We start from the raw sequence: 20,705 nt of genomic DNA, 5'->3' as shown, positions 1-20,705 counted from the left end.
TACCTGAAAAACAAAAGGAAAATATATTTACACTTGGATTACTGATGATTTGGACAAGGGACAGCCTGTACGTTCCAGCATCAGGAATGCACCACAGTGGGGTCATGACTCACCCTACAGCAGGCTTGCGCATAGCTAATTACTCATTTGTTGCCTTGATTGGTATTTGATTTGATGCTGAAAGCAGTCAGTGGAAATGGTAATGATTTTGGTGTTAAAATTACAAAACCGAGGCTGAGATTCCTGCCACAAATTATAAAATGTTACCTCTTATGTAGTGTTAATATCTAAAACACACTTACTTTGGTGTCAGAGACCGCAGTGATAATGAGTAAGAAAATAAATGCAGAGTCTGTGAACGGAAGTTTGTCAAACTGTACTTTGGAAGTCACATTGAAGTCCTGCTTTCTGCTTAGTCTGGTCTTTCAGTCTTTTGTTTTTCTCTTCCCTCTCATTTTTCTGGTGTTAGCGGCCTCAGGAAAGGTGGAGGAGGTTTTCCCTGTGCCCTAAAGCCAGGGAGTTTGACTGCCTTGGAGAAGGGGCTCGTTTTGTGAACAAGTGAGTCCATGGCAGTGATTTTTATTGATTAAATAGTCCCCTTGCTAACTAACAGGGTAATCTATGGCAGTGTTTATCTTGCTGTTTGTATTTGCTGATGAGCTGTGGGGTTTCCAGCCAAACCCCTTTCCTCTGGGGTGCACATCCCTCTTCCCAGCACGGCTCTGGAACTGTTGCATAATTGATGGCAGCTTTGGTGAGCATTAGGGGGAAGTATTTCATGTGCTTTAGACTTCATTGAGTAATTTAATACCTGCAAACACGGTGTAGAGCAAATTAGGGAGCAGGTGCTGAGTGGAGCTGTCCTTGGGCAGAGCCGGGAACGGCGGCTGGGCCGGTTCAAGCCAAGGGGAGATCCTTGGCCTGGTGTTTCCAGCCTTTGCTGCTGCTCATTCTCTCTGTTTGTTTGGACTTTTTTTTTTTTTTTTTTCTGTGGAGGGAATCTGTCAGTTTGAGTGTGGTTTTGATCGCTGTAAATCTTCCCCTTGCAAAAGTGCTGGGTTTGGGTTTGTTTTGCCAACATGGCTCTGAGTAATGGAGGGATTTTGGTAGAGTGTTGAGCAATGTTTAGTTGACACTTTTAAAAAAAGAAAATCCAGCCCTTTCCATGGCCTAGTTTATAGTAACTGAAAAAAACTGGCACGGAGAGCATTTACAAGTTGAAAATTCAACAGGTTTGTTTATAGTAGCCACGATTCAGTATTTAACTGCCAGGATAAAAATAACCAGGACGTGTGGCTGCAACATCCCAAGAATCTGCCTCTCATTTGGGAAGGGCATGGCCACAGGGGTGGCACAGCCAGCCTTGAGTGGGGGTGCTGGGCTTCAGAGACATCTGTGCTTCACTCCCAAATGTGCACAGTGCTGACGCCACTTTTCCCTTGGAAACGTTCAATATTCCGGTTTCCGCTGGTGAAAATCAGAGACAGGGAGGCGCGAGCGATGAGCAAGCAAGGAGTTACTCCCTTTTTTCTTCCTTAAAGCCAGGTGAGTGGCCCTTGCTCCCTGCCTCTCTCCTCTGGGCCAGGCACATCTTCCTCTAGCCCAGTGCATCCTCCTGGGGAAGAGCAGAGAGCAGAGCCCCTCAGTGCTCTGGGTGCAGAAGCTGCACCTCGAGAGGCCACCTCACCTTGTCTCTAGGAAGGCTGCTGTGGTTTCTGTGCTCTCCTTTCTGTGCCTCGCTTCTTTCTGTTCCTTTTCTCTCACCCTCATTTAAACTCGGGCTGTGCTTTTTGGGTGCAGAGGCAGCTGGTGCTGCTGAGCCATGGGCTGTGTGCGGCGCTGGAGCTGGCACTGGCAGCATCTTCATGGAAAATCCCAGAATGGTTGGGGTTGGAAGGGACCTCAGAGCCTCTCCCGTGCTCCCCCTGCCATGGCAGGGACACCTCCCACTGGCCCAGGCTGCTCCTGGCCTTGGGCACTGCCTGGGGTCCAGGGGCAGCCCCAGCTGCTCTGGGCACCCTGTGCCAGGGCCTGCCCACCTTCCCAGGGAAGGATTTCTTCCCAATAGCCCATCTAAGCCTGCCCTCTAGATTCACTTTCTCTTATACTTGGAAAAATACTTGACAAGGATTATGAGAGCTTCCATTATCTGTTTTGAAACAATTTTGATTTCTGTGACTCCAAGGTGACTCTAGAGCTGCTAAAAAGAAATATTTTCAAAAAAACAGTATACTGGGCTTTCATTTAAACTTCCTGTGATTCCAGAGGAACAATTGATTCCTTTTTTTATCCCTTGAAAAGAAAGGTTGAAGTGCTGAACCTCTAAAAGACAGGACCCTTTGCCTGTCAGAGCAGCAGGGTGTAGCCAATGCTGTGGCTACTGTCTGAAGAATCAGCACTGCTGCTGCTCCGTGTTACTGATCAAAGGGTTGGGGAGCTGGAAGTGTTGAGCTTCTCAAACCCTTGGACAAGGAGCCAGCGGGTTCCTGGGGCAGGGGGCTGGTGCTGCTGGGAGTTGTTCTGATCCCCAGAACTGTCACAGAACCCCAGAGTGGTTGGGTTGGAAGGGACCTTAAAGCTCATCTTGTTCCAGCCCCAGCCACAAACCTGCTGGATTCCCTAAAATAATTGTGCTTTGTAGGTGTTGTAGAACTTGATGCAACCTCAGACATGGTTATTTTGAGTTTGTCTTTTGTAAGTGAAGTCTTCCTTGGAGTATTCTAGGGAGGAGAAGTCCACAGGAACAGGGTGGTTTGGCTTTAGCACTACAGAGATGTTTTGCAAATGCTGACACCTGAAAAACTGTTAACTCTTTTTTAAATTCTTCTTTTTTTCAGTTCGTGTGGGGAGCCTGGAAGAACCTTCAGTAGAGCTGCTAACACTGATGAGAGATCTTTTATGCCAAGGTAGGAGTTTTTTAGTGTTCTCATCATATTTTAAATGAAATTTCTGTGAATGTTGGAGTGGGTAATTGATAAGTGAAGTTCCTACACTCACTCTCTTTCTGTGCTGTGTTTGCTTCTTTTGGTTCATGCTTCTCTCTCCCCACCACCCAAATTATAAACTTCTTGATGAGCTGCTGAAACTTGAGAAACAGAAGCTCACTTTTGCATCAGGTTTCTGTCCTGAAGGGCCTCAGCCCCTGTCCCCACCGCCGCCCCCAGCCTCTGCCCTGCTCCTTCCGCTGCTTGGGAAATACCCTCAGAGTCTGGCTTCTTCCTGCCTGATTCAGCCCTGGGTTGCAGGAGGGGGAGGATGACTCGTGCAGTTTGGAGAGTGCACGAGGGAGGGCTTGGCTGAGCAGAGGTGCAGCTGAGTGGGAGCCACATTGCAGGCTGGAGCTTCAGCTGCGCTTGCACCCACCCGTGGTCCTTCTGCCTGCGCTGCCTCTGGGTATTGACACAAATATCCTGCAGCTTTTTTCAGCTCTCCGCCTGCTCCCCGGGCAGAGCCCTTCCCTTTTCTGTCAGGAAGGAGCTGAGCAGCTGGGGGCTGCTGCTGTGAATGGGTGAATGTCCATTTCTGTCTCTTCCTGGGCAGTGTTGGTGACAGCAGCAGCAGAGGAGAGATGCTCCTCCTAAAGAATACAGAGCACAGGTGGATTCTGGTGGATCAGGTGTTTGGTGTAGAAGCAAAGTTTTTTTGTGATTCTAGATGCCAGAACCCTATGATTTATTACCCTGTAGGTGATGGAGGTGGTTTGGAGAGTGGTGGAGTGGCAGAGGGAGCTGCAGCTCAGGCAGTGCTGGGGGTGGACTGGTGCTCTGTGCCCCTGCTCGTCCTGCTGGAGCTCAGGGGCCGTGCCTGGCGAAAGGGAGCAAGGAGACACACTCAGCTTTTGCTTTATTTTTGCACTACAGCATTCAGAAGTAGTGAGACCAGTTCCACAACATTTACTGTTAATTCTTTTTACACTCTTTAGTGATCATACTCCTGACTCTAAAGGAACACTTAGCACCCATAGTTTAATTCCATTTGAAAGTGGAGCCGTGTCTTCGTAGCATGTGACTCTACTACAGAGAGCTCTGGATGGAAATGAATGCTGCTGTGTCTGACTGTATTTAGGTGGGCTTCAACAGTTGCCAAATGAAAAGTTGGCTGGGATGCAGCATAGTAATTTCTTGAGCACTCTATTCATGTTGTATAAACAGATAACATTAACATACTTGTGAAAGACCTACAAGATAATTAAGGCATGTGGGGTTTACAGTAATAAGGCTCGTGCCTTTCAGGATCTTGGTTTCCTGTTGCACCTGAAAAAAAAAAATCAGCAAATACTGTAGAGAAGAAATGAGAAGTTGGTCTTGTACTGCTCCCAGCTTAAACTTTCCCACAAGTATTTTCTACTATAAATAAGAAGTGAAATAGTTCACAGCTAAATTTAACCCTTAGTTTGATTGCTTTCTGGGTTTTCTTTGGTGGAACTGACTGTGAGACTGTAGGGAAATGAAGACAAACTGGATCAATAAATTGCATTTATGCTTTATAAAAAATACATCAGCTTTTAATTTCTAGGGGTTATCAAGGGGAAAATCATTGTTAAGTGGAATTCCCCTCTCTTTCTCATTCAAAATCATGATTTTTGAAAGAAAGGAAGTGAATGTTACTTCTCAGGGAAATGGTCAAGCAGAAGAGCTTACAGTTCCCAGAATTTAGCCAGAACTGTTGTCAATGTCCTAGAGTGCACAGACATTGCCTGCACTGCTTTTAGACACTTTCTGGAAAACCCCTTTCAGTTTGACTTGATTTCACAACTTGCAGCTAGGCAGCTGCAGCTCACAAGGGCTTCAAGAGTTGAAGAAAAACCTCCTCCAGGTGCTTAAATTGAAGGGCTGCACTGGTTGCTTGAGCCTCACTCCCTCTCCAAGGCTTGGATGAGGGAAGGGCAGCTTGGCTGTGTGACTGCAGAGCCTCAGCACTGGCAAGTCCTTTATTTCTGTTATTCTGGCTTAAAAATTAGTTTAAAACAGAAATTTGTGTCTCTCTCCAGCTGCACGTGGGATTTTCGAGTTTTTGTTTAAACCCATGCTTGGGTTCAGCCCTGGAGCAGGCTGTGGCTGAGGGTGAGGGCTAAGGGGGGATGTCTGGGGAGGGTCCCAGCTCCCTCTTGGTCCCAGTTCAGCTCAGACTGGTGATGGGTGAGCAGCAGCACATGGGGCTCCTCTTGACTCTGACATCTTTTCCTTGGGAGTCCAAAGGATGCAAGAGAGCCCGCCCCGATTTAATGATTACATAAACTTGAGACACAGATTGTCAGGGGGTTGTCCACATGGCACAGCTAAAAATACAGCCCCTGTTCTTCACAGGCTCCCGATGCACTTCTCTGTCAGACTCCTTGGAAGACGTTGTTATTTTCAAGGCTGTAGCCAGGGAGCCCGTAAATCCTGTGGCAGGTTAGTTTGAAATGCCTGAGAGGCGTGCAGGCTGCCCAGGCTCCCAGCCCTGCTGTGTGCGTGTGCAGCCTTACTTGGGAAGGAAGCGCGTCCCTGCGGAAGGGGGATTGGTGCTGAGCTCATTGTTTGCTGCAGCGGGGCAGCCCAGCCTGGCTGCTCTGTAAACACTCTGTCTAGTGTTTATCACTGCCTCTGTCATTTGCCTTATTTGTCAGGGAATCTCGAGGAGAAGGAGAAGTTTGCTGCTGCTGCGTAGTGACTTGAGGGAGTTGCAAGATTTCCATAAAAAGGCAGAGTCTGTGCTGGGCGAGCAGAGAGCTCTGCCTTGGCAGCCGTGCGCTGGGCCTGACCTTTTCCAGAGAGAAAACACTGACCTAAATCCCTCCCTGCTGGGGGTGGAGGGGAGAAGGAAACCTCTTGACTTGCTTCTTTCTGATCTAATTTTCTTGTCCCGTGCTCTGGTTTGTGCCATGGAATGCTGAGGAAGCAGAGGACAGGCAGTGGCAGGTCGTGGTGCCCGGCACAGCCTCTGTGTTTGTCCCCTGCTGTGTCCATCCTCTTCCTCCAAGCACTGCCAGGACCCAGCTTTGGTTTCCTGTACCCTGGGGCCCTTGGAGCAGCCCTCTCAGCCTGAGCGTTCAGGTGGAAAATGAAACCAGGGCTGTGGGTAAAGGCGTTCTGCCTCTCAGGATGGGGTGCAGGGGTGCTGCTGCTTTCAGGACAGTTCCCAGCTCTGGGCTTTAACTGCTGCCTTTTCTCCTGCCCTGCAGGTCGTCGCTCTCTGAACAGACCACACCATGCGTGAGTACAAGCTGGTGGTGCTTGGTTCAGGAGGTGTGGGCAAGTCCGCTCTGGTGAGTTTGGGAAGCAGCTCTGGAGCCCGTACCCAGCCCTCCAGCTGCCTGGCTCGCTGCAGACCAGGTTACTGATGCTTTGGGGAGTTTGTGTGACTTGTAATATGTGCCAGCCACTGGGACAGTGCTGAGGAGGTGTGTCATGGTTTAGGAGAGGTGATTAATTGCTGGTAATTAGCGTGTCATGTCTGCTTCCTGCATGAGTGCTGTGTCACACACAGCTGAATATCTGCGAGTGTTAAAAGCCCAACCAGCAGTGGCACAGCAGAAGTCTGGCTGGAATCAATCACAGGACTGGGGGTTCAGCCTTGCACACCTTGAGGGCTGTGTGTTTTCCATCCTGGGTGAGCAGCTGGGCTCAGAACAGCGGCCCTGAGCATCATCTGCGGCCCCTGCAGAGGGAGGAGCAGGCTGATGGCACTTTGCACTCCTGAAGTGCTTGTCTTGTTCCTAAGGAGATGTTTACACAGCAGAGTTGATAGTAAAGCACTGAGAGAGAGACTTGTGTCACCCCTTTATCACTCACCAGTCAAGCAGCTCTCTCCAACAGAGAGGCAAAGAACTGGTCAAGTGTGAGTTATCTACGACAAGGAACTGCAGTGTTCCCTGTCACAGGCGTGATAATGGCTGAGCAGCCTTTCATGTCCTGCCTCACTGTTTATTCTGCTGGTCCAGCCAGGTAATAATCCTGGTAAATCACCTGCAGAATCCCAGGGAACAGCAGGAGAGATTATTCAGTTGTATATCAAATTTGATGCACTCTTTCAGCAATCCCATCCTAATCACTACAAGGTGTTTACAAGGTGTAATTGTTTTACAAGCTCTGTTCTTCCACAGCAGTGTAAGCAATCTGTATTACCTTTTCCACCAGCACTTCCCTCATTATCTTAATTTTCTTATGTAACACTGAAAGACTCACTAGGTGAAATGGGGCACTCAGTAGTATGCTGTAAATAAAAATTACTCAGCATCTGACATACTTGAATTTCCTTCTCTGATGTGAAGTCTGAGTCAGCACCATCCCTGACCTTTTCAACAGCTGAAGTGCAAATACTCAAATAGTCTGGTAAACAAAAAATAAATTCTTTTTGACAGGCTGGGTGCTAAGTCAGCATATGTGGTAATTCATAGGCAGCAATGATCCATAATGTTTCTAGGAGCACGCAGTAATTGCCAATTAGCAGCTAGGAGTGGATAATATTTAGCTTTCACAGAATCTGTGTACTTACTTACAATAGCAAGGAGAGGTCACAAGGTGGGATTTAAAATACTACGGGGGTCACTTTAAATTTCATTCTTCCAACTGTACAAACTGACCTGTGCAACAAAGAGCCTGATGTTCATTTCCAGCTCTGCACTGGGTGCAGATGACAATATGGGGTTGTTTCACTGCAGATCCTCCTTGTTTTAACTCTTCTGTGCCAACACAGTGCTGATGGTGCTTCTGGTAACAGTGATGGAGTAGCAGAAAACCTTCACAGTTATAAAGCCACAGTTGTTCAGCAACTTCTGTTTCCTGTACAGCAGTTTTATCCCATTTCTGAGGCTAAAACTCTTCTGGAGTGGCAGTGGGTGACACAATTTACAAGGATGCCCAGTGGTGCAAAGCCTTTCAGAGAACTGGAAACTAAAGCTGGGCTGCACAACCCAAACAGAGGGAAACTTCTAAAAGTCTTGGATCTCCACAGAACCCAACAACACCCCCAGATTTGCAGCTTCTCCCTTGGCCTTTCTTTTCACCAATAATAAATGAGGATGAAGTCCACCAGAGATCAGGAGTGCTACGTGTCAGATTGTCACACGCTGCTTCACAGAGTTCCCCTAGCAGAGGGGACAGATGTGACAGTGCTCGTGCGTGAGCCTTTGGCACAGAGCTGCCTTCTCTGGCCTCTTGGGGAGCAGCTGTGCCAACCTGACCGTGCTGAAAGACACAGCAACCATCCTAAGGCACAGCCTGTGACCTCCAGCTCTGCCTGCTGGGGTTCCTGCTGCTGGAGCAGTCATCCACCTTCAGGGAGTCTGACTCTCAGGGTTTTGCTGAGACCTGTTCCTCACACTGGGACAGCTGCTCAGTGTGACAGGAAGACGCTGGAGAAGCAGAGAGGTCATTCATTACAGTGTAAGATGCACTCATTTAGTGATACAGAAAGATTTTGGAATGAGGTAGATGTGGCTTCTCAGACTTTCCTCACAAATTTGCAGAATTTGTGTATAAAACTTGTGAAAGGTTCAGTTGGCAAAAGATACTTGGTGTGTTTGTTGATTTCCAAGAGACAAAATCAAGTGCTGGGATCTCAGCTCTCAGTCTCACAAATGAACACCACCTTGTTTTACAAATATCAGCAGCTCTTCAGACACTGCTGTGCTGTTTCACTGCAGATTATTGTGCGTGAAAAGGGAAAAGGAGCTTTGCCTCCCAGAGGAGAAGGAAAGCTCTGTCCTGGCAGAAGGCAGGGCACACAGCTGGGCTGTCAGGGGTGGTCCCAGCCCTGGGACTCAGATGTGGAGTAGATCTGCTGCGAGCAAGTGCAGGGGAGGAAACCTTCCCCTGTGGATGGAGTGAGGGCTCCTCCTCCAGTGCCCTGTGCCCAGGCAGTGCCTGCAGGCTCTCCAGGCTGCACTCCTGCTCTGCACTGTCCCGGGGCTGCAGCCCAGGCAGCTCTCTGCTGATTTGCACTCAAATGTGCATTTCCACAGTGCACAGGTTGCCTGTGCTGCTGCTGAAATCTCAAGGCCTCTATATTTGGTGATTTTTATCCTTCTGAAGTCACAGGCAGTGGATAAAGGCATTTTTGAGGGTATCCTCTTTTCTGAGATAAGCAAGCAAACGGTTATCATGCAAAAAAGTTTTGAAAGCATGCTTGAATGACGTGATTTTAACAGAAAACCCACACATTTTATTGTCAAAATTGAAATTTGATGTCTTTTTCTCTGGTCCCCACTATTGACTTTTAACAGCACATTTACTGTTGTTACTTTTTCCTAAAGTGCTTCTTGGTGAATGTTTCTGGTTGTGTTCAGCTCACTTAGGCTGTTTTTCTTCCCTTCCTCCCCAGACTGTACAGTTCGTTCAGGGAATTTTTGTTGAAAAATATGACCCAACAATAGAAGATTCATACAGAAAGGTAAAGCACTGTCGTTTTTATCTCTTTCAAGTCTCCCAGAGAGCACAGAGTTCTCGGGGCTGTTCTGGGTGCAGGGCTGGAGTTGCTGAGCAGAAGTCCTTGCAGGGTCCCTGAGCTGTTACGTAATCCCAGGCACAGAGCTGCTTTCTTCCCTGGGTGATGTCAAGGGAGCCTTTGTTTCACGGATTAGCAGAAATGTCACCAGCATTAAAGGCACCAAAACATACACTAAAAACTTGTGACATTTGTGCCTGTGATAATTAAATTAAATTGTGGTATGAGTTCTGCTGTTAAATTTACTTGACTTTCCTGGAATTACCCTCGTTAGATCCAAGACTTTTCTCAGTGAGTAGAAGATTTGCAAAGTCTCACTGTGAGGATCCTGAAATATTTTGCATTTTCTTCTCTTCCTTATTCCCTTCTCTCTGGGCAGCAAAGAAAAATTAAAGTTTTAAGGTGCTTTGATTTGTAAGAGTGGATTAAGCCGAGATATTTACAATCTCACTTAAGTTGAGATGTTTACAGTGAGCTGCTCATTTAAGCCTTGCTAATGAAGGGAGTCGTGGAGCATGTGAGCTGACCCAAATGCCTGGCTTGGGGCGGAATTAATCCTCTAACAGCAGTGCTGCTCAGCCCTGGGAAGTGCAGGTGCTGCTCTGCTAAGAGCCCTTTGTGCAGGGGTGCAGGCTGAGCTGAGATTCCTCTTGCCTGGCCCATTGCAGACAGTTTATCCTGAGCTGTTTGTTCCCTTTTTCCCCAGCAAGTGGAAGTAGACTGTCAGCAGTGTATGCTGGAGATCCTCGATACAGCAGGGACAGTAAGTGGCATTTCTTTATCTAATTGCTGTGCAGTTCCCTCGTTAGGAGTGGTGATCCTGCCCAAGCAGAGGCAATAAATCAGCTGCAGTAGTTTACATGAAGGGTTTTGTTAAAGAACCAAACCCAGTGAGGTGAGTGCCAGGGGCCTGGTGAGCTCTGTCCCCAGCTGGTGCCCCAGTGCTGGGACACAGGGGCTGGTGCCTCCTGTGCCCTCCCCCATATCAGCACGGTGCTCTGGGAGGATTTTAAACATGAACTTTGCAAGTGGCCAGCATGCAAGGCCACAGCCTGCAGGCAGTGCCAGGCACAGGGGCTGCTCCCCAGCAGGTGCCACAGCTGTGTGGGGAGGAGTTCCTCAGCAGAGCTGGCCCTGGCACCTCCCGGGCGCTGCCCTGCTGCTGGGGGACGCTCCTGCTGTCCCTCCCGGTGTCACCTGCAGCTGGCACAGCCCTGGCCCCGAACAGACAAACCCTGTGGGGGTGGCAGCACATCCCAGGCACCTGGTGCTCCCTGCAAGTTGGTTTTAGTGAGAAAGCCCTGGAGATTCTCACCAGCAAGGGCAGGAATTGCTGCTGTGTGGGTCTGGAAGAAGTCCTGGCCCTGCTGGGACAGAGGCAGCTCCGAGCTGGCATTGTCCAGCCTTCTCTGGCATTTCAGTCTGTCTGCAGAGATGGTTTATTGCTGCTCTTCATCTTTTCCCCATTTTCTCAAGAAGCCCTTTATTAAGGGGTAAAAACACCAAAGGGAGAGGGAGTGTTAATGCTTTTATTCAATTTCCACGCTTCAGTGGGTTTCTGTGAGGGGTAAATATGTAAATCCATGCTGCATGGCACTGCATTCTTGTCTCCAGTACAATAAGAGTATTCCTTTGGAACTGTTCATTAGCTGCATTCTCCAGCTAATTACTTTAAAAAATTTTTGCTTGCAGGAGCAATTCACAGCCATGAGGGATCTGTACATGAAGAACGGGCAGGGGTTTGCACTAGTATATTCTATAACAGCACAGTCCACGTTTAACGACCTGCAGGACCTGCGGGAGCAGATCCTACGGGTCAAGGACACTGAAGATGTGAGTAGAATGGGTTTGGGTTTATTTCTGCAAACGGTTAAGAAGCTTTGCTCTCAAAACCACTACAGCCTGTATGTTTACATACAAAACTTCTTTCAGAAAATATCCTTGGGTAGTGTTGAGTAAGTTTTCAGTGTAGTTTTCAGTGGTGTTGTTTGAGGCACAGCACCTGCTAAGGGGCATCACAAAACCAGATTTTCCCATGTCCTGGAAGCCACAGTCTTTTGAAATGCTGGCAGTTGATTGAAAGCAACGTTACTGAACTTTTTCTCCTTTAAACTCCTTTCCAGGCTTTGCGTTTCCTCTTTCTCTGTGCTTTAGCTGTGCTTTATTTCCCTCAGAGTTAGGGAGAAATAACAGTAAGGATGTTCTCAGTAGCTGCCTGGCCCTGGAGACTGGCAGGGGTTACTCCAGAGCTGTGAAGGGGCAGTGGAAGTTCAAAGCTGTGGCATTTCCAGGGCTCTGCTGGGAATTCTCTGCAGCCCTGGAGCAGCTTCTCAACACTCAGCAGAACCTGTCACCCAAGGAGCTCACACAGTGGCAGGAACAAAACCATCAAGGCCCTGACAGAGTCTTGGGCCGGTGTTTGGTTGTTTAGATCCCTTTTTAAAGGAAGGACCGACAGCTGTGGGGAGTTTGGTGTGTGACAGAAGATGGGCCAGGCTCAGGCAAGGGCAGCTGCGTCCCCTGCATCGTGGTCCTGGGCTGCTTCCCTGGCTGCAGTGGCCCTGGGCCCTCCTTGCTTTGACAGCTGAGCTCTGTTTCTGCAGAGCTGCTTTTCCTTGGGGCAGGGATTACTGCAGGGTGAATCCCTGCTGGCAGGACCCTGTGCTGGGAGCTCACAGCGGGAACTCGTGCCCTAAGCCGGGCAGGTTCATCCCTCAGCAGCCACTGCTGCTCTCCTTTGGGCTTCAGGAGCTGACGGCAGTGTTCAGATGCATTTATTGGCTTTTGTGTTACCCGTTGAATCCAAGCTTGAGAACCCTTTGAACGTTTAAGCTGCGTTTTGCTGAGTTAGGAAATGTGCTCCTTTCTTTCATACCAGAGCATGTCTAAAGTCCCAATACATAAATCATTACATTATCTATATCTGGAAGAGTTTAAATTCCACTCTGCTACACCTCACAGTAAGTGATCAAAGGCAGTTGCTCACCAAATTCCATTTTTGGATAAACCATTAATACCTTCTGAAATAATCTTTACACAGTCTCATGTCTTTCAAACCTGTACTGCTTACTCATCTCAGTATCACCTTTTGCCCTATTATTCCACATCTTCATACACTTCAGTATTTTGCATGTTCATAACACATTTTCATGTTTCACTATGAGAAATCTTCTCTGAACTCTCTAGAAAACTGTAAAGAGCAGGATATTTGCAACTCTGTCTAAGCTGATTGAGTTGTAAATATCCTGTAGATCTGATTTCAAATGAGCTTTTTTTGCATTTGCTTCATCTGTACTGTGACTTCAGGTTCCTGATGTAATAAGGAAAATTTATGTCTCAAAAATAAAAATATGATCATTCTCTAATGGGTATGGCTGGGAGTTTTAAAGAGAAAAATTAATCTTGAGTGTAGTTGTGTCAGGAAGGGACCACAGATATGAACACTGAAGTAGATTAAAAACACCCAGTGTGTTTGAAATTACCAGATGAAGCGGGCAGTGATTTATTTTCCTGCTGGACAGGACTCAGTTTCTGCTCAAAGAATGAAACGTTTGAGGAAATGGAGCGGGTGGCCACCCTTATCTGCAGCTCTTGAGGGTTTTTTCTGCCTACCCTGGCTGTGAGGGAAGCAGGAGATGCTGCTGGGCTGTGGCACGGTGCCGCTGTGTGTGCCCAGCCCTGGGCTCTGCTGGGGCAGCCCCTGGGGCCCCTCCTGGCACCCTGCAGGTGGGCAGGGGCCACCTGGACGTGGCACTCGGGGCTGCTGGAGGAGACTTTTGGGGTCTGTTCCCTTGTTGAAGGTGTGGGTTGGAAGGGTCCTCAAAGCTCATCTGTGGGCAGGGACACCTCCCACTGCCCCAGGGAGCTCCAAGCCCTGTCCAGGCTGGCCTGGGACACCTTTTGTACCCGTTTGGGACATCTTGGAGGGCCACAGCTGTGACAGACTCTGGAGAGGGGCAGAGCCACTTCATCATTGTCTGCTGATTTTATTGGGTTTCATAGTTAATGCTGCATTCCCCAGGCTGCATTTTTCACACTGCATTTCCCAGGCTGCATTTCCCAGGCTGCATTTCCCAGGCTGCATTTTTTACACTGCATTTCCCAGGCTGCATTTTTCCCAGGCTGCATTTCCCATGCTGCATTTCCCAGGCTGCATTTTTTACACTGCATTTCCCAGGCTGCATTTCCCAGGCTGCATTTCCCAGGCTGCATTTTTCACGCTGCATTTCCCAGGCTGCATTTCCCCCTCCTGAGTCAGAGTGCCAGAGCAGTGCAGAGCTCTCTGAAGATGAACTTGCTGATGGATCTCTCCTCCTGCTTGCTCCTCTGCAGGTTCCCATGATTCTGGTTGGCAATAAATGTGACCTGGAGGAAGAGCGAGTCGTGGGCAAAGAGCAGGGGCAGAACTTAGCACGACAGTGGTGTAACTGTGCCTTTCTAGAATCGTCTGCAAAGTCGAAAATCAACGTAAACGAGGTCAGTGCCCCCTGTTCCGTGTGTTCCCAGCATGAAGCTGGCATCCAAGCAGCACGTGTGTGTGAGCTGGGGCTCCAGGATGGCCCTGCACTCCCAGCCTGGGGAAGGGCTGCCGTGCAGTGTGTTCAGGTGCTCTGTGTGCTCCGAGGAGATGTGCTCCCTTTTCTCTGCAGGGCAGGGTGACTTCCCAGGTCGGTGTTTCTGCAGCCCCTCCCAGGGGCCGTGAATAGCAGAGGGTCCTGAGCTGGGTGGCTCTTAGCTTAGATGAACTTTATCTGGAGAGAATGTTTTGTCACAGTAACTGCTGCCATTCCAGATGTGGGTGATGCCCCGTTGTGCTCCTTGTCTTGTGTGCTGTTGGTTTAGAAACATTTACATTTCTGGCTGCAGATGCCTCATCACAGCCCCCTGCAAGCCCCCAGCTTGCTAAAACCATTCCCAAACCCAGACCTGAGCAGTTCCCCGAGTTTAACTGAGCCCCCCTTTGCTCTGGGGTGCCTCCTCCTGCTGCCTGGGGCCGTGGGTTGTTGCTCCACGTCAGGCACCGAGTTTTTATTCTGTGCTGGGAGTTATCTGCCTGTGCCAGAGGCCAAGTTTCCAGGCACAAAAGCTCAGGTGACCCCGTGCAGCTGGGCTGGGCTGGTGCCAGCAGATAAGTGGGACCGTTTAGGGGGTGTGTGATAAGCAGGAGCAGCAGGATCTTGGCCTGGCCGGGCTGCTCTGGCAGCCAGCAGGATGTGCTGCATGGGCTGGGGGAAAGGGAGGGAGCCCCAGGCCCCTGAAGTGCAGCTCCTGTGGCTGGGATTAGCCTGGCCGCAGGGCTCAGGAGCCAGCAGAGCTGAGCTGCCAGCAGGGATTTGTTTGTGTGTCTGACTGCAGTGAAACCAGGCTGGTGATGAAGCAGGGAGCAGCTCAGGCATCAGCAGATCCCCAGGGAGTGTGGCAGGGCTGGGCTGTGCATTTCCACCCTTTGGGGTGCACTCTGACCCTCGTCAGGCACGGGGGCCTCTCCCCTGGGAAGGGCCCTGGGGGGCACAGCCTGCTGTCCCCCTCATCCCTCACCTGGGAATCCTGCTCTCCCCCTTTCCCTGCCAGGGCTGCAGCCTCCAGGGAGGTCACGGCACCGAGAAGAGTGTGGTTATCTGGAAGAGGAGTTTCTGGCTTCCTTGTGATCTTCATGTTCTGGTTTCCTGCCAGCTGATATTTCCTAGTTGTGAAAAGTACAAAAGCTGAGGAAATCAAAGAGAGAAGCTGTGAATGAAGCAGCTCAGTGCACTGGGAGTCTGTCCTGGGCTGGGGAAGCATCTGCATTCTTTTGGGGTTTATTCTTCCTTTCTCACTGCTTTTGGAGTTTCTGAATTTGTTAAAATCTAGGTAAAGAGTGATAAATTCCTGCATGCACTTGCTGAATGTGAATCAAACCTTTCAGATAATAAGCTTTTAATCCAGAGTGAATCAGCTGACCTTCTGGTGACCTCTGAGATGCTCTTGCAGCGCACTGACTCTTTTTAGGGATGGTGGCATTCCTGAAACCTTGTTGCAGATGGCTGTACTCACAGTCAGTACTAGCACCTAAACAATCTAACTTATGAGAAAGGAAAATCTTAAATTTCAGTTGTTACAGTGTGTTATAAACTGTTTCTTTGTCTTCTGAATTTCTTTGGAATCAACAAGAATTTGTGAGCTGTCAGCCACTCCAGGAAGGGGAAAAAATAAACAAGGACAAGGGTGGAGCCCTCTGAAGGTTGAAATATTTCTCCTCAATGCTGTGACCCAGCTCCAAGCATTTTTGCAAAGCTCATTTTGCTATAAATGGGTTGAGTCTTGCTGGGAAAACAACTCCCAGCAGCAGCACTCACAAAAGCTCTGCAGCTGAAGGAGGGCCCTGTGGGTCCCTGGAGCTCAGGGACTGCCAGGGGACAGGGGGTGCCCTGGGCTGCTGGGGCAGGCTCTGCTCACACCCCAGCCCAGGGCACCACTGACACCTGAGGTGACCCTTGAGGGTATTGTGCCTGTCTTAAAATCCTTTTGTTAATCCTGAGTTTTCTCCCTCTTTTCCAAAGCAAGGAAACTGCTGCCATTTCACTGCCCTGCTCTTCTGAAGGCTTTGGTGGTGATAAACTGAGTTTCCAGCTCCCTTACGTTCTGCACACTGATGGGAGCTTTGGGTTTCTTCTTCCATAAGCAGCTGCTTGAGAAACATTTAATAAATTCAAGCAGTTTAATTGAATTTACATAACTGCAGCCACCAGGAAAGAGCTGTCAGCTCCCCAGCCTGCCTCGGTTTTGACAGCTTGTGTTTTATCACTTGGATTTTTCAGCTTGTGTTTTTTCATTTGCAGATCTTTTATGACCTGGTCAGACAGATAAATAGAAAAACACCAGTGGAAAAGAAGAAGCCTAAGAAGAAATCATGTCTGCTGCTTTAGACTCCCATCACGCAGCAGCTCTGAGCCAGGTAAGAGGTGCCTGAATCCCACCTGGGCCAGGTGAGCAGGGCAGCTCCTGACAGAGCCCCTTCCCTCTGCATCTGCCCTGGAGTGTGACCGGGCAGGAGCTTCCTTGTGACTCCTCTGGGTGCCTGTGACCCCGAGCTCTGAGCCACCAGGGCTCGCCTGTGCCTCCTTTCCATCCTCTGACAGCTGTTGGTGCCACTGCTGTCCCCGTGCTGGCACCTCTGGGGACAGTTACAAATTGCTGTGGGTGGGACGGGGGGTTCAGTGGCACAGAAATAAAAGGCTGCCCACCATAAAAAAAAACCCAACACAAACCAAAACAAACATAAAAAACCCAAAACCAAACCCAACCAAAAAGCACACCAGGAGTGGACACAGCTGTAAATAACCTTCCCGTGTCTCTTGGCTGGGAACTCTGTGCTCACAGCTGCTCTGTCATGCTCCTGGAAGGAAACAGCAGCTCTGCAGCTCCAGGTTTGGGACAGCAGTGTCCCCATTTGGGGCAGAGAAGGGCGCTGGGTGCTGGCCCAGCTCTGCCACCTGCCTTTGTCAGCTCAGGGGTTCAGGGAGGCAGCAGAGCCCTGCCCTGTGCCGTGCAGGACGGGCCGAGCAGCTCAGCTGCCCTGTCCTGCAGCGCTGCAGACGAGCCCGAGCCCTGGGCACTGCTGGCATCGGGCAGCGCAGCAGCCTGGCAGTTTCTGGCACTGCTCTGGCCCCGATAAGACACAGCATTTGGAGAGTTACACTTCCCACAGCCTCCTGCTTTCTGCACCCAGAACAGCCCTGAGCTCTGGGAAAATGAGCTCTTCTGCTGCCTGTGGGCACGGGCTGTTGGCTTTCAGGCCTTGGAGGTCACTGATGTCACCAGCAGAGCCAGAAACGTCCCTCCCTCCTCTTTATTTGTATTTTCTTCTACTTTCTCCAGATTGCAGGAATGAAGAACTGTTGCCTAAATGGAAAGTGCCAGCATTCCCAACTTCAAAACCTTATGGAAATGAGTAACATATCGGAAGAAGCTTCTCCTGGTTTTTACGTACTACAGGAAGAATTTAGATCTTAAAAATGGTTTGCACACAGTCCCTGGAAAAAGCAGTTGCTCTGTGTATATCTCTTGGAAATTTAAGCCAATATTCCTCCTCCTTTGCAATAGCAATTAACAAATGTGAAAATAAATATAATTGACTCTAGCATATGATTATCCCAAGGAGCATGGATGCATTTCAAATGTTAGAGATTGCTACTATAATTAAAATTCATATTGACCATTTTATCATAATTTCTCCCCATCAAGCACTAAAAATGTTCCACTGTTATATTTTATATCTATAACTATAGATATATATTATCCAAAATTTCCCTTTGAACTCACTGCAACAAATAACTTTTTGAGTCATTGACTTCATTTTATATTTAAAAGTTACGGAATATCATTATTTTCATTCTGCCGTTGTATTCTAATTAAAAATGTTTGTGCATAATGCTTTGGAAAAATGGGTCTTTTATAGGAAAAAAACTGGGATAACTGATTTCTATGGCTTTAAAAGCAAAAATATATAATATACTAAACCAACTCTAATATTGCTTCTTGTGTTTTACTGTCACAGATTAAATTACAGCTTTTATGAATGATTAAATTTTAGTACATTTTCATTTTTGTTTCTGTGTTTTTGTTACGGATTCCAGCCTTTGGGTTTGCTCCGTGTTCTGTGAGTTCCTCTCCCATCCTGGTGGATCAGGGCTTTTGTTGAGGTGCCCCCACCCCGTGCTGTATTTAATGTACCCCTCCCAAGGACAGCAGGCAACTCTTGTGTTTTCTCTTGGCCTTCTAAAGATTGTATTGCTGCAGGTATTTCCTCTGTACAGTACTTTGCTGTGCACAAGTTTGGTTTCATTCCACGCTCTGTCTGCCTGGGAGGATGATCCTCTCTTTCAAGCCCACTTTTGGCTGGTGGTCCCTGCTCAGCTGAAGGGTTTTTCTGTTGTGTTTTGGGTTTGTTCCTTGTGTTTCTCGAATCCCTGCTGTTGATAAAGTTTCAAGGAGCGGGGTCCGTGGGTGCTGCATCCTCCTGTGTGTGTGCAGGTCAGAGCCCCCAGGACCCCAGCCCCTCCTCGGGACCTGCTGGAGCCCCCGGGGCTGCAGGACTGCTCCTGCCCCCCTGCAGGAGGGAGCAGAAATGTGAAATGTGTCTCAGAGTGGAGAGAGCTCAGCACAGGCCTGGTCCTGCTGGTGCCGATGGAAATGAGGGAGGACAGATGTTCCTGCGGCCGCTGCAGAGTTCATTGGAAAGCTGGAGGAGCAGTTTCTGCAAAAAGGTTTTTCTGAAACTGTTCCTGATGCAGCTGGGGAATTACAGAGAGCCCAGTTTCTAAATGCAGCCCAAACAGGACTGGATGAAACATCTGGATGATGTGACAACATCTGCCTCCTGACGAGCACTAGGACAAGCACAGCTGCTTCAGCTGCTGGGCTTCGAGCCACCTCTGCCTCCTCTTGCGGGAGGAGCAGAAGCACGGTGCTGGCAGGTTGGTTATCTTTACAAAATGTAAAAATATTTTAGCAATAAAGTCATTTCAATGAATGTGGTGATCGCTGGACGTCTCTTGTATAAACTGGGGCGCAGAGTGAGCGGTGACTGGGGTGCACATGGGGCTGGGTGAGGACGAGGATGAGGACGAGGATGAGGGTGAGGATGAGGACGAGGATGAGGATGAGGGTGAGGATGAGGACGAGGATGAGGACGAGGATGAGGGTGAGGATGAGGACGAGGGTGAGGATGAGGACGAGGATGAGGGTGAGGATGAGGACGAGGATGAGGGTGAGGACGAGGACGAGGATGAGGACGAGGATGAGGATGAGGGTGAGGATGAGGACGAGGGTGAGGATGAGGACGAGGATGAGGGTGAGGATGAGGACGAGGGTGAGGATGAGGACGAGGATGAGGGTGAGGATGAGGACGAGGATGAGGGTGAGGACGAGGACGAGGATGAGGACGAGGATGAGGATGAGGGTGAGGATGAGGACGAGGGTGAGGATGAGGACGAGGATGAGGATGAGGATGAGGACGAGGGCCGGGAGCGCTCCCGAGCCGAGGCTGCCGCTAGGTGGGAGTGTGGGAGAGGCGCAGGGCTGGGGAAGGCTCCACTGCCATCGCTCTAATTCGGGATGTTTGCAGCCTTCCCACCCCTCTCCTCTCCCCCTGCCTCCCACAAGGCGCTCGTTTTCTCGCTGGATTAAAAAAAAAAAAAAAAAAAAAAAAAAAAAAAAAAAAAAAAAAAGTTCTTCTTTAATGGATTTTAGCACAATAGCTCCAGTTCTGCTCTGGGACAGCTTGAGCCGTGTCAGACAGAAATGTCCTGAAGCACTTGGTGGTTAATGTCTCAGTGGGTTAAAAACGACTTCACTGCAGAATGTCCTAAAGAAACGGGGAAATAAAAACTTCCCAGAAGTCCCAGGCTTCTGCTTTTGACCAGAACCCAGCCGAGCACAGTAACGTTTTGCTGAGAGCAAAGGCGCACATTTAAAATTTCCCCGGAGCCCCTGGAGCCATCCAGCTCCTCTGTGAGCTGTGCACGAATTCCCCAAAGACAGCCCCGGCCGTCTCTGCAAATGTGCTGCTCTCACACTTCCAGCCTGGCTTTGTCTGACTGTTTTCAGTGTTCTCTAAAGGTTGTTTAAGTCCAGTTTTCCCCTCCCGTGTGGGTTGGATCAAAAGATCCCACACGTCCTGCCCCACTGGAAGTTTTAATTGCAGGTTGTGATGTTGACCCAAACAAGTGACAGGGAGACCTTCCCGGGTTGCTCAAATCCAGGTTTGTTCTGCTGTCTCTGAGCTGCATTCCTGCCATTGCAGTGGCTGACGCGGGAGGTCCTGCATCCCGCAGCCACTAGAGAAACTTGAAAATTCATGTTAAATTCACCATTAACCTTTGCAAAATCACCAAAACTAATCAATATTTCCTTTATTTTGCCAGGACCAGGCACTGAGGAATGAAATTGGATTTTCCAGAGCCCAGGTGCCTCTTGGTGGATAACCAGCATGTGCTAGCCCTCCTGGCTGGGGCTGAACATCCTTCCCACCCTCCTGACTGGGGCTGGGATCTGGCACTGGTTTCCCTGCAGCAGCTGGTCAGTGCTCTGGCTTTCAGCCACAGCTCTCTTTCCTCCTGGAAGGAAACTCCCCAGATTTGGAGACAAACCCTGTGCAGGAGGAGGGAGAGGAGCAGGAGCGGGGGGCTCTGGGCTCAGTAGCCCCCAGCCAGGGCTAATTGCCAATGCTGCAGCCTCCCAGCAGCCCTGGCACAGCTCTGCCCCTGTGGCTGCTCCTGAGCTCTCCTCATTCCAGGGAA

The 20,705-nt window shown here is 49.3% G+C and overlaps 2 protein-coding genes across 2 annotated transcripts; both read left to right on the top strand.

The window, feature by feature from the left end:
• The first annotated feature begins 2,839 nt into the window (after positions 1-2,839).
• Positions 2,840-18,008, top strand: RAP1A (RAP1A, member of RAS oncogene family). The gene is made up of 8 exons (XM_068173434.1): positions 2,840-2,908; positions 6,169-6,247; positions 9,304-9,372; positions 10,133-10,189; positions 11,119-11,259; positions 13,759-13,902; positions 16,245-16,360; positions 17,284-18,008. Exons 2-7 carry the CDS (start codon positions 6,191-6,193, stop codon positions 16,329-16,331), a joined length of 555 nt encoding a protein of 184 aa, XP_068029535.1. The 5' UTR covers positions 2,840-2,908; positions 6,169-6,190; the 3' UTR covers positions 16,332-16,360; positions 17,284-18,008.
• A 994-nt stretch (positions 18,009-19,002) lies between these two features.
• On the top strand, positions 19,003-20,216 carry LOC137462848 (sodium/potassium/calcium exchanger 1-like). Its single transcript, XM_068173649.1, has 2 exons — positions 19,003-19,460; positions 20,210-20,216. Exons 1-2 carry the CDS (start codon positions 19,003-19,005, stop codon positions 20,214-20,216), a joined length of 465 nt encoding a protein of 154 aa, XP_068029750.1.
• Positions 20,217-20,705: the final 489 nt, after the last annotated feature.

This window comes from Anomalospiza imberbis, chromosome 26 (genome assembly GCF_031753505.1).
Source record: "Anomalospiza imberbis isolate Cuckoo-Finch-1a 21T00152 chromosome 26, ASM3175350v1, whole genome shotgun sequence".
Classification (NCBI taxonomy): domain Eukaryota; kingdom Metazoa; phylum Chordata; class Aves; order Passeriformes; family Viduidae; genus Anomalospiza; species Anomalospiza imberbis.
This window is presented reverse-complemented; position numbering and strand designations above follow the sequence as displayed.

Excerpts from the sequence above, each read along its gene's own strand:
- RAP1A (XM_068173434.1), top strand. The coding sequence starts at position 6,191 with ATGCGTGAGTACAAGCTGGTGGTGCTTGGTTCAGGAGGTGTGGGCAAG. Across the intron at positions 11,260-13,758 it reads GGGTCAAGGACACTGAAGAT|GTTCCCATGATTCTGGTTGG; the intron begins GTGAGTAGAATG and ends GCTCCTCTGCAG. Across the intron at positions 13,903-16,244 it reads CGAAAATCAACGTAAACGAG|ATCTTTTATGACCTGGTCAG; the intron begins GTCAGTGCCCCC and ends TTTCATTTGCAG.
- LOC137462848 (XM_068173649.1), top strand. The coding sequence starts at position 19,003 with ATGGGGCTGGGTGAGGACGAGGATGAGGACGAGGATGAGGGTGAGGAT.